The 14,808-nt window shown below is 33.6% G+C and overlaps 4 protein-coding genes across 4 annotated transcripts; all 4 read right to left on the bottom strand.

Moving 5' to 3' along the window:
- Positions 1-397: 397 nt before the first annotated feature.
- LOC105194903 lies at positions 398-2,667 on the bottom strand. Its single transcript, XM_011160041.3, has 3 exons — positions 2,090-2,667; positions 1,437-1,695; positions 398-793 (listed from the first exon to the last, which is right to left on the bottom strand). Exons 1-3 carry the CDS (start codon positions 2,099-2,101, stop codon positions 690-692), a joined length of 375 nt encoding a protein of 124 aa, XP_011158343.1. The 5' UTR covers positions 2,102-2,667; the 3' UTR covers positions 398-689.
- Positions 2,668-3,741: 1,074 nt separating this feature from the next.
- On the bottom strand, positions 3,742-6,122 carry LOC105194904 (extensin-1). Its single transcript, XM_011160042.3, has 2 exons — positions 6,053-6,122; positions 3,742-5,380 (listed from the first exon to the last, which is right to left on the bottom strand). The coding sequence occupies exons 1-2, from the start codon at positions 6,065-6,067 to the stop codon at positions 4,685-4,687; spliced, it is 711 nt and encodes a 236-aa protein (XP_011158344.1). The 5' UTR covers positions 6,068-6,122; the 3' UTR covers positions 3,742-4,684.
- Positions 6,123-6,949: 827 nt separating this feature from the next.
- LOC105194907 (mantle protein) lies at positions 6,950-9,008 on the bottom strand. The gene is made up of 3 exons (XM_011160043.3): positions 8,883-9,008; positions 7,660-7,941; positions 6,950-7,264 (listed from the first exon to the last, which is right to left on the bottom strand). Exons 1-3 carry the CDS (start codon positions 8,892-8,894, stop codon positions 7,112-7,114), a joined length of 447 nt encoding a protein of 148 aa, XP_011158345.1. The 5' UTR covers positions 8,895-9,008; the 3' UTR covers positions 6,950-7,111.
- Positions 9,009-11,598: 2,590 nt separating this feature from the next.
- LOC105194908 (proline-rich protein 4) lies at positions 11,599-13,191 on the bottom strand. Its single transcript, XM_011160044.3, has 4 exons — positions 13,094-13,191; positions 12,664-12,790; positions 12,289-12,458; positions 11,599-12,125 (listed from the first exon to the last, which is right to left on the bottom strand). The coding sequence occupies exons 1-4, from the start codon at positions 13,103-13,105 to the stop codon at positions 11,994-11,996; spliced, it is 441 nt and encodes a 146-aa protein (XP_011158346.1). The 5' UTR covers positions 13,106-13,191; the 3' UTR covers positions 11,599-11,993.
- Positions 13,192-14,808: the final 1,617 nt, after the last annotated feature.

Genomic DNA, 14,808 nt, shown 5'->3' with positions numbered 1-14,808 from the left:
TTGAGGGGAACTTTCTCTGTTACCGTGATGATTCCTAGACCATACATACCTTAAAAGTTGAGAGACGCGCTCACGGTCAGACCTAGCCAATAATTGTCGTGATTGCTAATAATGACTAGAGTATTATATAGAGCGTTTGAGAATCTCGATTGCGCGTAATTTACAGTCGTAATTTAGACTGTAACTTGCAGATCGAAGGAAGCGCCTCTTACACGGCCCTTACATGAATGGTCATATAGGATTGTAAATAAATTTCAAACGAGAGCCTAGTATAATGATTACCACGTTGTTGTTTTCATTATAACATAATGTTATTTACATAAATTATTATATCATCCTATACATATATATCTATATTGGATATAAAGGAAATAAAAAAAGAAAATTACGTCAATCGTGTTTGCATGTTATTTCCATATATTTCGGGTAACCGTTTTCACAAGAATATATCTCTACATATTGATCAAAACTACGATGCGGTAAAAATTATGCTACAAAAGGTATCAAAACAAGTATTCTACAAAACGCATAATTTTAATTAATTTTCATCAATCCAAAGAGCTTCTTAGATACTCAAATCTAAAAAATAAATTACTTTAAATTAATTTTGAATTAATTGTCCAAATTAAACGCGCAGAAAAAATTATATTTTAATTATTCAAATACATAACGTTTTCTAAATCACTTTTTTATAAATGGTGACTATAATGATCGTGATCGTCATCGAAATAATGCTCGAGTACGTCGTCGGATTTGAGTTTAATGTCATCTACGGTGAATTCTTCATATGGAGCTGAAACAAATAAATTGATAAATTTGTTACGTTTATCGGCATATAAAAATGATACATATCGGTCCTTTCAAAATAATATTACAAACAATATATCTCTGAAAATATATGTTGCTTGTTTTTAAGCAATATCAAATTTTGATTCAAGTTGACACGTGCGCATAAGCAAAGAGATATCTTTCAGATTTCTAAGAAATATCTTGTCAGATTTTCAAAAGATGTCTTGAGATGTCTTGCATTTTATCGAAAAGTTGTCAAAGCATATTTTTTAGCGATATGTTATGCAACATTTTGAAGTATCATTCAGATAGAAATCTAGAAAGCATTCTATGTATCAAATATCTTAACAATATCTTTTAGAATGTCTTTCGGGTGTCTGTATATCTTTTACAAATTTTAAAAGTTACCTTTGACAAAATATTTTTAAACTTCTTTTATACAACTTTTAGACATCTAGAAATATTTTAAAAATATTTTTAATAAGATGTCTGCTAGATATCAAAACTCCCATATTTTCTGAATATCTTCTTTCTAAACAGGATAACTTCTCTTTCAAACTCGTTATAAAAATTGCACTTGAGTAAAATATAAACAATGTTTTACAGAAATAGGATTTATTTATTATAAATTCACGATTTTGATTTACCAGAATGAGATACGATATGATCTACGTCATTGTGAGACTCCACGATTGGAATAACTGTCTCATGATGGTGCTTCAATGACTCTTGAAGCTCCGCAGGATCTCCATAGTTCGCGGGCACCACTACAGTATCGTGATTTTCAACCTGCACGTTTTGATAGCTGGTAGCGCCAAGACCGTGATAAACCGCATGGTGCGAGTGATCCACGTTCGTTATTATGCCCGCGTCGCAAACGGCGACCACAAATAGAGAGAGGATAAACTGGAACACAGTAAATGAAAAACACACTGTCAGAAACAGGACGTAAGCTCGGTTTAATTTTCGCTGATGTCGATGACTCTCTATTCACACGACCTATGAAACTCAGGTAACGTTGACTATTAATCAGGTAACACAATTTTAAATAACAATTCGCAAAGAGAGGAATTTACGTAAAAAAATATCAAGATATTTTCAAATTCGACCGACGACACCTTCAATTATTCGTCAATTTTCGCGCGATATGAAGGAATAAGGGAAATTATATGCAATTCTTTTATGCACTGATCACACCTGAACTGCAAATGTGAGGAGGTATATTATAAAATGAAGTTCTTTCTTTACATCTCCCTGAATTCCCACTGCTCTTTCAATAAATTCTTCAACGCTCACTTACATAGTAACTCATAATGAATCCACTTCTCGGACGGCTTCGGTCGGCACTACTGAAAGCATCTTCCCATGGATTCCTATTTTATACAACGGTGGCCGCGCAACGTTGCGCAAATTTTATGTGAATATTATGCACCATGGACGGATGTTTACAATTCGTGCTCCATGGCGTGGCGTGAATTCGCGTGGACGCGACGTGTATAGCGCGCGCTAGTACGTGGGTATGGGAAAACCGGCCGGTTACGCCCGCGAACGTGCATGTGTAGGCAATTTCAAAACGTCGAGATAGTTCGCCGAGTTTCATTGCCGAGTTACGCAACCCCCCGGCTGAGCGCGGTGTTGCACGTAAGTGGATGACGAAATCGCGCGATTCTTCGAAATCCCCGAGAATAGGTGGAAAGCACACCCGGTGGCCAGCCGTTAATTCCAGCCCCGGTAAGTATTGATTTTATGCAATCGATTCCCGCCGCGACAAAAACGAGAAGAAAGGCGACTATCCGGCGTGGCGGGCGGTTCGCGGCAGACACGCAATGCTCTCTGCCGTGCAAACTGTCCCGTTTCTTCTTTACGCAAATTTTTACCACGACCCTTGAACTATCCGTTAGAAACTAAATGCCTCGTTATCTGAAATTAAAATTACGCGTAATTGTATATTTGTATTTTATAATTATGATCTAAGCACGGCAATTTTGATTTGTAATGGTTAATGATGCGACTCGGCTCCTGAGAACAAACGAAGAAGTTTCATAGCTCGAAGAATTAAGATTTCGAGAGGCGCAATCTAGATAAGCGGAAGATGTCCGCAACTTCGTAACGTAATTGTGCGCTTATGAAATTTCTATGCATAATTACTTCTCCAGATGAAAGTTTGAAAGAGCAGCGATATTTTACGGTTGGAAAGTTTCGGCACTAAGGTCGTTTGGCGTTTATAATCTTTACTCGAATCTTATCAAGAGTGTATCAGCATACTGAAGATAAAGATGTATGCTTTTAAACGCGATAGCCATCTTTTTATGAGAGATTAATTAAAATTACATGAGTAAAATCCAGGACAATTATTCACGTAAATCTTGAGATTTTTAAATGTCAATTAATTATACTTTTTTAATATTCTGAAGCAAACATCAAATTTTATTGTTTTTAGCTTTGTGCACACAAAATGATATGCTATTATGTAAACTATGTCTATAAATTATGTAAAGTGTAACATAATAAATTCACTTTAATAATAAAGTTGACCTAGTTTGCCTCGTTTTCGATTCAATAAGATTTATTTCCAAGTAATATTCATGGACAGACGTTAATGAGAGTATGTAAAATTTTTAGTAAGGTACTATCAAAATGTGTGTGCATATGTTATCAAAATTAAGTGCAAATTTCAATGAAAATGTAAGTCAGTGATTTTCAGATTTCTTTTTTCTTCAAATTTAATAATTTCCCGCATACACTTGTTTCTCCTTGTATTTCAATTCTGTTGAAAATATATACTTAAATTTTGAAGGTATCCAAAGAAGAGGAAATAAAAAATATACAATCATACGAAAGTATTTTTATCATAGTTTATATCATGCAATATTTGTCTGATTACATCTTGAAGTAAAGTTGGCACATATTAATAACTATCCTGATAATAATATATGGGGAAACATCAGTTTCTTTTTTACTTGATCCATTACAGCTTTTATTTGAATTACAGTGCCTTGGAACAGTTTCATAAATTATAGTATTGTTTTGCAATAATTACAGGTGAAATACACGAGCAGGTATAAATAATAGCAAACAATAGAAATTGATTCAAAGAACTGATAACGTAGCTTTACTACAATAATGCAAGAAATATAGAAATAATTAAATTATTTATTACAAATATACCATTGCATAAAATATTTAGGAATATTATACTTTGGAGAGGTAAGAAGTTAGTTTTATACAGCTAATTTATTTGAAAATTTTCACATTAAAAAGGATAACGCGATAAAAAAAAATAACGGAAAAATGCACAAAAGTATATTTGTAAATAATACTGCGATGGACTCATTATTTTTAATTAATACAATCTTACCTTATAAGATGATAAAAGAAAGAAAAAATCATCATTACCAGCATCGTCTTTGAAATTCATGATAATGTATTCCTGCATTTTATAACAAATTGTGCACTTATAATAATAGAAGTTAATTAGACGCGTAATTATTTTCATATCTTCGAGATTATATGTAAAGTAATTTACACTCAATGCAAATTCTGTTCTTATTGCTACAAACCCCTTTGTTAAATTAAAACGAGAAAAACTAATCGTGAAATTTAAAATTTAGGAACGAGTCAAGAAAAAATAATTTTGTAATACAAATCAAATTTGTGCCAGTTCTGACGATTCGTTTTCTTCGATTTCGATGATTTGTGACATCTCGTGATCCATCTAATCTTATAATTTATAATTTCTCATTGCATTTTATACGCTTTATATTTTCAATTTACAAAACGCAGATTGATGCGAGCCGGCATGAAATCGCTAGTCGATCGTTTAATCTTCAACACATTTAGAGATTCCCCCATTCTACGGAGCTCAACACATCGACATCGCGGCCATTCGAGCGGTTTACGCACAATCGGGCTTGACTATAACGGAATTGTGGACCGACGGCGGTGGGGCGTACACCGGTGGTGGTGCGTGAACCACAGGTTTCACGTAGGACACCTGCGGTTCCTGTACGTGCACTACTTTCGGCGTCGCGTAGTGAACGGGGGGTGCATGGACCAGCGGCTTCTGGTAGAGTATCGGGGTGACGGGCGCCTCGTATTTCTTGAAAAAGATCTTCGGCATCGCGTCGTGGTACATGGGCGCATAGTGTAGCGGCTTCTGATAGATCGGTGCGTAGGACAGCATGGGGCTCTGGTAGATGGGCATCGCGGGCTTGATGTACTGCAGCGACTGATGCTGCAACGCGTGATAGTTGACCACGGGCGTCACTGGCTTCACGTACGTGATGCTCGGCTTCGGTACCACGGCGGGATAAGCGTGCGGCTGTTGGATGTATTGCAGATGAGCCAAGGGTTGCGCTATACCCAGCTCTTTCTTCAAGTAGGCCGGTTGAATGAGAGGCTTGATGTAGACGGGTGGCGGTGAATAAGAGGGAACGTGCGGGTAGAGCGGGTCACAAGGTTGGTGGATGGACTCTCTCTTCGCCTTCAGCATCGAGGCGTCCGACGTTTTGTCCATCAGCGGCCCGACCGGCATCCCCATGTGCATCCCGGTCTCCGAGCGCACCGTTGACAGCCATAACAGGCATGGTATCTAAGAATTGGATCATTCAGATCGCGAGAGAGATTATTCATATCCATAGTCAATTTGATGTTGAAAAAAAATTAATGAAAGATTAATTATGCGGAATCAAGTGTTGTATAAAACAACTATATGATATAAAGTAGGTATAAAATAAAACATTTTTTTTCATGTATTTGAAAACCACCTTTCTTAGTTTTGTGAAATATAATTTGCACATATGTATATACGGAGATAATTTTTTTTTTTTTTTAGAATTTATACTCTCAAAATTATAGTGTCGTGGAACAACACAACCTTTATATAATTTTACTATAGTTGCGACAAAATTTTAGTAAAATTTAATCAAATTATTTTATATTATCGAATCTAACCAAATTTTATAAAATTTTACAAAAGTTTACTAAAGACTTTTAAAATATAATAAGATTCTTTAAAATCTATATTATCCCACGACTCCGCCATAATTTTGATGGTAAATTTTAACAGAAAAATTTTTCCGTGCATTACATTATATTCATTACCTATAAATATTTTACTTGATAATTACTATATTTTATGTCATTTAGATACGTTGAGCTGTCTGGGGACTCGCAATCTACTATTATAATTTGTCGTCGGCACATATAATGGGGCTTCAGTAATACTAAATCCATTACATTGAGCAGTGCTGAGTGTGCTTACCAATAACTTGAACATGATTTGCCTTCTGTTTCCGTTAAATTACACGGTGACCAATAGATCAGGAGTTCTGAATCAAACTAGAAGCGCGTCGCTCGTAGTCCTCGGTTTTATAAACTTCTGCTCCACTTAGAGAGGGCAAGAGTTTCTCGCTGAAGTCGAATGTGATTCCCTTAAGCGGCGTAAAAAGCGGTCGCCAGATCCATGATGCAATCGCACGCGCCCCGGTATTTCCTGAATAAAATCTGCGACGACGTGAGTAAGTGACCACCTCGGGCATGGCGACACGTTGCGTCGTTGACATTATTCGTCGTCGTTTATCCACGCTGTGGACACGCCAATCTGCCCGGACAACCCGGACACCGTATCGCGAAATATCGCCTGAAGTGCAGCCCGTGGGGAAACAGTGACGTATATAATAATTACGGATGCATTTCGCGTTTTAGCGAAAAAATCAGGCGCACCTGAAGTATTTATTGCATGCAACCCCGCGTCGCCGGGAGCGTTGAAATCTCGAAGACTGCAAATTTTTAAGACAACTTGTATTGGTATACGAGGAAGACTTAAAGTACTATTGTAACCACGTATGTACATATATATCCATATAAGTTATCCATATAACTTATATAATATATATTTATAATTTTATTATATATGCAAAATATTATTATATTATAATACTTTAAATATTTTATTTATGACAGTTATATTATTTAAAAACTCCAATTTAATTATTTTTATTAAAGAAGAGTAAAGATTTTAATATTTGTGAGAATTAAATCTGCCTATGTAATTAATTCTTCTGCGATTCTACATTTAAATAATATTATTTCTAATATTATTTCTAACGCTATTAATCAAAATTGTTGCAGGTATTTAAAAAATGATAGCCACAACGTGTACAAGAAGAAACAGTTTATTTAAAAGTAACAAACATAAATGTTACAATCATAACAAAAAGCTATGTACAAACATCACAACGCTTACGACCTAATGTTGCTCGTGTAACGCTTGTCGCTATTTTTGGTATAAGGATACTGAAGAGAATTGTTAAAGTTTAAATCAATGCTTTTTCCAACCGTGTCCGTGTCCTGAGCTCTTATGGTGGAAAACATGCTTGTACACTGGCACATGAACTGGATATGGTTTTGGTATTGGCACTGGAAAGTGCTTCTCCACTGTCACTGGATACGGCTTCTCAACGACATATGGTACCTGGAACGCAATACGTTTAGACATTTGTAAAGTCTAATGACATTGTCAAAAGCATAAACGCTATCTTATATTTATAGATTTCTTTTAATATAATATTTCCAAATTTTAGATATAATAGTATCAAATTCCAAAAGTACAATTTAAATTTAAATAATAATAATAATATAAATAATAAATAATAATAAACGATATATATAGAAATATTAGAAACTAATCTCTAAATAATATAATATTTTCTACATAATCAAATTATTTATTGTGGGAGAAAGAAACAATATTTTATGATTGACAAAGTATAAATCACCCTGTACTAAATATATATCAATTTTAATGTTTTCTTCCTTGAATTATTACAATTTCCTATTATCTTTTAAAAAATATTGATTAACACGAACCTTTTTCTCTACGACGTACGGTTCCGGCTTTTCTATAGGTATCTCGATGTGCTTAACAACTTCCACAGGCACCGGGTGTGGAACTGCGATTTGAACTTGATAGGGCTGAGGTATCGGAATCTTAATTTGCTGGGGAACTGGAACGGCGACCGGGTGCGGAATTGGTATTGCGTATTTCTTGTAGATGGGTATCTCCACTGGCTTAGATGTTTCGTGATAGGTAGAACTGCCATGGCCCTCCTCGTAAGAAGCCCATACTGCGGCCACCATCGTGGCGAGCACCTATAAATGTAAGTGAGTCACTAAAGTTCCAAAGCAGAATGTCGCCGAGATAATTGTAACCACTTTCTAATAGTGATAGTGAACTCTTCTTCTGGATAGTTTCACGAGATAGCTATATCCAGAACGCGTAGATTACTCGTTTTTTTTTTTATCGTCTTGGCAAACCATGTTCAGAATGGTGTCACGCAGTAATTTCGTAAGAAATAACTAATTGCAACCTTGTCTCGTTTAACTCTCGATTTAATTGCCCTTCGTGAAAAAAGTGTGATTTGTTTTTTTACTACTTTCCCCTTAAGCAGAAAGCTAATGGTATCCTAAAATTAAAATTAAATATTTGGTTGTTGTAATTTTTAATAATTAATATTATATATTAGTAGTATATAGTATTATATATTAATAATCTATAATATATATTATTTATTATTAATTTGCAAAAACATATCTAGATGGCAAAAGATTATTATTAATTTATTAAAAATATAATAATTTTAATAAATTCATAATAATTATATAATTAACGTTTTTTAAATAATTATATAAATAACGTTTTATTAATACCTGTAAATATAAAATTTAATTTTATGTGTCATATAATGTATAATATAATTGCTCTTCTAAAAATTCAATTTATACAACAAAACATAGAATCAAAGTTCTCAAAAATGCACACGGAAAGAACAATTTTATAGTATCTAAAAATTTAGCTAGATACAGATCGGAAAATAATTTTATGTTGGACCAACAAAATACTTGTGTAAGACGTTCAAGCGCAATGGTACTGTTGCAAAAAATTTTGACATTTCAGTAATTAGCTTAAATGTCCAATAAAAATTTTTTAATAGTTGAACATAATTATTTTTAGATGTGTATTTCAACAAAATTGTCCTTTTTGTGTACAGTATTAATATAGTATCAAATTTAATGACGGAAGAAGTACTCACAAAAAGCTTCATAATTTTGCGAAATCGTGCAACGAAGACACTGATCAAGACAATTGGTTCTGCGATACTTGTTCATAGAACGCGCAACAGATTCTACGATGCTTTCAAAGTCACGGCCAACTTTATATACTAGCACTACTTTCTCCCTTCTCCTCATTACGTTGACTCTAGCTGTTCGCTGTATTCAGGTATACGCTTGCACGTGCAAATGCCAGTTGCATCTGTCTGCACGGATATAACGATAGACGACGAGAGTGTGATCCCGACCCCAATCTTCCTGACGTTCACCAACTTTGGTATGCGCGAAGTAAATTATCAAAAATCTCTATTGGCTAGATAATTTGCGGTATACTCGTAGTCAGGATTTCTGGGTAGGTAACAAGCCAATCGTTCGTGTATTAATTATCTCGTCATGCTCAAGACTATTATACTTGCATACGAACGTGTCCTGACAGTGGCACCCACCGTAGAACATAAAGATACGACGAAGTAGTAATCCTTTCTAATTAACACCGTTCCCTCTAATCTTGAAATTTAATGGAGGAAGTCTTCCAAAGCTATTGTTAATTAACGTACACATGCAATTGTTCGTACACCAGTATAAATGAGATTGTATTGTACAATAAAATATATATATATATATACGTGAAATAAGTCAAACTGCCTGCATATTTCTAGCCATAAAACTGAAATCGATTTTGTCGACAACGTATCATACAATTATTTTAATTTTTAATAAAATTATTATTATTTAAGATAGATTAAGATAAGATTAAGATATTTAAAATAATATTATTTAATTGTAACTTTTTATCTTTCTTAATTTATCCTAAATGTATGTAAATCTAATAAATGTAATTTTGTTAACAAATTAGATAACATGTATCTACCAATAATTTAGAAGAGTTCATCGCATTGTTTTCCACGGAAAGAATTACACAATTTAATTCCTATTTATTTCTCTTTCATATAATAGGTATTATAAAATTATAACTGTAGCAATTTTTAGTTACTTGTTGCTAAAGTTATTATTGTTAATCCTTACAATCAGTGCAATTTGAATTTAGAAAATGTCCATAATAAAATTTGAGAAAAGATTGTTTTCTTTTACTTTGAATGAAATTAAGCAAAACTTGCAGGTACAATAAAGAGAGAGAGAGCGATCGTTATTGAAACTGACAAAAAAATTCTACGATCATTGAGTACAAAACTTTCCATCTGTTTGTTGACTATTATAGCTTCTAGATTGAGAATCATCATGAATTAAAGTCAAGGCTAATGACTTCAGCAGTCAAGTTCTCAATGCTCACTGCTAGGAAGATAAAAGGGGGCAAGTGTAAGCGCAATGTATAATATAATGACAATCCGCACGCATCATCATTTTTACTGTCGTCTCCATCGCTTTCAGCGGGTTATTCTTCTCGTGATGAATCGGGTGATAAAGTGATTCTCAGATTTGAAGAGAGAGTAGCTCTCTGCTAGCTGCTGCTGTTGCGCGCAATCGGTGTTCAGACGCGCCGCTATTTCATGTTCGCAGCCGCGTTGCGTGTACCGGCGTGAGACAAAGATCAACATAAATGTGGTAATGTCATGGTCTAGTTTACTTGTTCAACAATCTGTGAATAAATATTGCATGAATGCAATTCACCGAAATACCGATGTTCACGCAACCAACGGAACGATGTGGGAATACATCTTTCTTCCCACGGGCCATTTATAGAAACGTTTGATTTTCTTTTTTCAATTAAAACTCTCGATTCAATTTTAATTTCATAAAATTATGATACGCAACAGACCATGTGTGTACATTCGAAAGCTTTAATTAAAGAAGCACATAATGATAAAAAATTACGGTTCTTTTTTAACTTTGACTGTTAGTAGTAACAACAATGATAGATCCTCTTAAAGCGTTTTATTCCCTTACAAACGTCTCTGTTACTCGTCCAGTAACAAAGTACTTTTGTAAACAAGAAGGAAAGAAAAACATTTGATATTTTTGCGATTTGTGACCACAAATCGCAGAATGTAACTTCGCAGGCTAAAGGCTTCGCAGCGTGGCCGCACTGGGATCGACGCGGATGATCGATGCCTGCAGCGATAATGATTTATGAAAGGCACCAACGCGCCGAGGGTGTGGTCGCGCTGCGAGAGGTAGCGGGATTCCGATCTGAAGATTTGAATCGTGCGCGAGATGCTATCGCCGAGCGGAACAGTGAAAGTGCATCCCAAGTAAAAGTGGTTTCGCACGTCGATGTAAGAACGCTCGCGCGCGCGCCACGCTCATTACGGCGAATTGAGATCGCGCGCGAAACCTCCCTCTCGGTTACTGAAGCCGGTTTCTTTCTAGGCGATCCTGATCAAGCAATAGACGAGGAAACGAAACAGTAGATTACATATTTTTTGTCTTTCGCACGGAAATTTACTGTATGTCGAGCAAGAGAGCGAGTACGATACTGTGGCTTGTTTTATTCAATTTTAAAAGGCAATGTTAATACATAATGTATTAATAATATTTTATTATTGAAATAATAAATAGTAAATAACGTAGAAATAAATAATAACAATTTATTCAAAAATAAATTGTATCTCGGAAATCAAATTGAAATTTCATGCTTGAAGTAAAGCGCCTTACCTTGTTTCTTTCTTAAAGTAACGAAAACATGATGTAAAGTTGCAGATTTAATTTGTTCCTTCGAATTCAAAATTAATGTTTGAATTAATAGAAAACTTGAGATTGACAACTTTATTAACAAATTCATTAAAAAAATATAATAAGCATTTTATATTAATAAAAACTTAACAATATAAAAAAGATATGTAACAAAATTATCTATAAAAGGATTTGCCAGATTAAAACCTGGCGTCGATAAATTGTATAACAAATACGCTGTAACATTTCGTTTTCATTTCAGTCAGCAATATAAAGGATCTCAAGAAAAGATCTACATATTACTGTAAAATGAATTCTTTCTCAAATAAAAAAAGTTATCGAAACATTACGAAAAAGTTTGCGCCAAACATAATCTAACCGGTTGAAACGAGAAGAATTATTCCATACGATTTGTTGACGATGGAATGCGATTATAAAATGATATTTAATATCCGCGAAGTCTACCATTTTTTACCCTTGGTTATAAGCACGTGTTTGTAGACTGGAACATGAACGGGATATGGTTTCGCCACTGGTACGGGGAATTTTTTTTCCACGTAGACGGGATACGGCTTCTCCACGACATAAGGAACCTATAAAAAAGATATGGTTACACATACATATAAAACGCATGTTTCGCGACGTGGAAAATTTGAAATTTTTCAATATAATTGTGAAAGATAAAATAAATTATTAAAATAAATATATATTAAAGTGGGTAGAGCATTTAAAATGTTTATATTTCTGTCATCTTACATGCTTTTCGACAACAACAGGCTCTGGCTTCTCAATAGGTATCTCAACGTGTTTAATGACTTCCACTGGATAAGGGTGAGGAATTTCAATTGGCACCTTATAAGGTTGAGGTACTGGTATTTTAATTTCCTTGGGTACTTCAACGGGCACAGGATGCGGAATAGGTATAGCTGAAACAAAGCAATTATGCAATTATGCAATTGCAATTACTCGCGTATCTATCACAAATTTTTTAAACAATGATAGCATTCGTCTCAATAAATAAAAAAATATTGAATTTACTTCTATTCTCCGCCATAAAAATAAATAAATGCCGTGCGATGGTCTAATAAACTTGAAAAATTTTAATTAATATTTTTGGGAAAATAAACTTACCATATTTCTTAATAATTGGAACTTCCACCGTTTTTGTTTTCTCTTCATACGACGAACCACCGTGGTCCTCGTCAAAATGGCTAGCCAACACCACGTTGACAAACGAGATAAGACTTACCAAGATAACCTGCAATTTCATATTATTTATCACACTTTTCTTTATATTTTGAAATTTTTAATATCAAAACGTGATACATTTACAAGACGCTATAAAATTATTATAAGAATTTCGATCAAAACTATGTAAAATTTTTTAGAATTATTTTAATCCTAATATATACACTATATTAAGAATATTATTATTGCACAATACATAAGCAAAGTATTTTATTATTCAATCTAAAAAATGGGCACTTTGATTAATTAGCACTGTTTAACACATTGAACACACATTTATCGCACGACATGCAAGAGAATGCCTGAATCTTACAATTTTATTCATGTTGATGTGTTTTGGATAGGGCTAGGTAATGATGCGAGACACGAGAAATCGTTGAATGACTATGTCCCTCAAAGACCGACTTTATATACCGACTTCGATTCCACCACCTTTCACTAATATCCTGCGAAAGAGTACCAATATCCTAGGATATATCACGTTGCATTGCACATAAACGTCCAGTCAGAAAGGACTACAATCCACCGGCAAGATAAATATAAAAGGATTGCTGTATATATACATGTGAGAGATTATCTTCTTCCTTCGAACGTATTGATTCATCGCGTACGTCACATACAAAAATCATATTTATGTGTGTATATTATAAAAGATTGAGAACACGGAGAAAGTGTAGAGCGTAGATGATAGTAACTGGTGACTTGGTTGCGCCATCTTACAAAAAACTACTTTCTTTTTGCGAAATTAAGAAAGAAGCACTTAGACCAATGCAATTGTTCATTATTTTCATTTGTATTTATTTTCTTTCAATACAGATAATATATTAGCTTACTTCTACTAAAATGTTTGATCTACAATTTGCCTTAAAATTTAGAATAAAATTCGATTTATAATGTTATATGTCGTGTAAAAAAATATATATATAAATTTTGAAGATTTATTTATTTTTGAATATACATATAACATAGATTAACAATATCGGTAGACAGCTGTAGTAGCGATCACTTACAAATAATATAAAAAGAAAAAAATGCATAGAAATGTGCTTTATTTTGTTAACAGAAAAATTGGTAACTAAACTTGTAACTAAAGAAACGTAAAAAAAATTTGTTACATTTATAAAAACATAATGAAAATAATAATATGTAATAATTAAATTTGATAACATCTCATGAGTTAATGTGAAATGATACAAAGTAAGACATATGTGTGTGTATTGAAAAATTAGCAGCAATTGAGTTGAATATGCGTGCGCGCCGTTTCTTGCATGCAATGTTCATTTGATGCACTGTTGTTCAATATGCAACAGAGGACAATCTTTTTGTCGCGATCACATCACAAAAGCGATAAAATAAATAAATATATAAACATAGGAAAACATATACGGTGTACATATAATTGTATTAATAAATTCAAATTCTAAAATCTTCTCTAAAATTATTTTACAGATCGTACAAAAACAGAGATATTAGCGAAAATGTGTGATTTATTAAATTATATTATTGATATAAAATTATAGAAATTAATTCTCTTGAAAATTTCAATTCATCTTTTCAATTTTCTTATATTCGCAAAATACATTTTTCGTAAACAAAATTAGATAATTTCAGTAATGTTTGTGACAAAATTTTAAATGTCGTAATATTAATCATTTAACCAGAGAATGTCTCTCAAGACTGCAGATGTAAGATATCTCACGAATATTCGAGATATTTTAATTTTATTGTTCGATACTGTGTAGTAATAAGTTATTACTTGAAACTTGATCGTTAAGTTAAGTAAGCATTTCATGATTACCGTGGGTTTAGTTCGATTGTTCAAGAGACTACGGCAGACTGATGAGCGAACGTTAAGATATTCCGTGGAAGCAAAATTACGGAGATACCTTTAGGCAAATGTAAACGCGTACAGTCCCGTTTACCGGAAGTGAAGGTACCATGTATGTACAATCTGAGAAATTCCGACGTCGCTCTGTGGGATGTACAAATTAAATTATGTTAAATGACTATGTTGGCTGATGAAATGGC

The sequence above is a fragment of the Solenopsis invicta genome, chromosome 4, assembly GCF_016802725.1.
Source record: "Solenopsis invicta isolate M01_SB chromosome 4, UNIL_Sinv_3.0, whole genome shotgun sequence".
Taxonomy (NCBI): Eukaryota; Metazoa; Arthropoda; class Insecta; order Hymenoptera; family Formicidae; genus Solenopsis; species Solenopsis invicta.
Note: the sequence above shows the minus strand (reverse complement) of the source record. Positions and strands in the feature narration are given on the sequence as shown.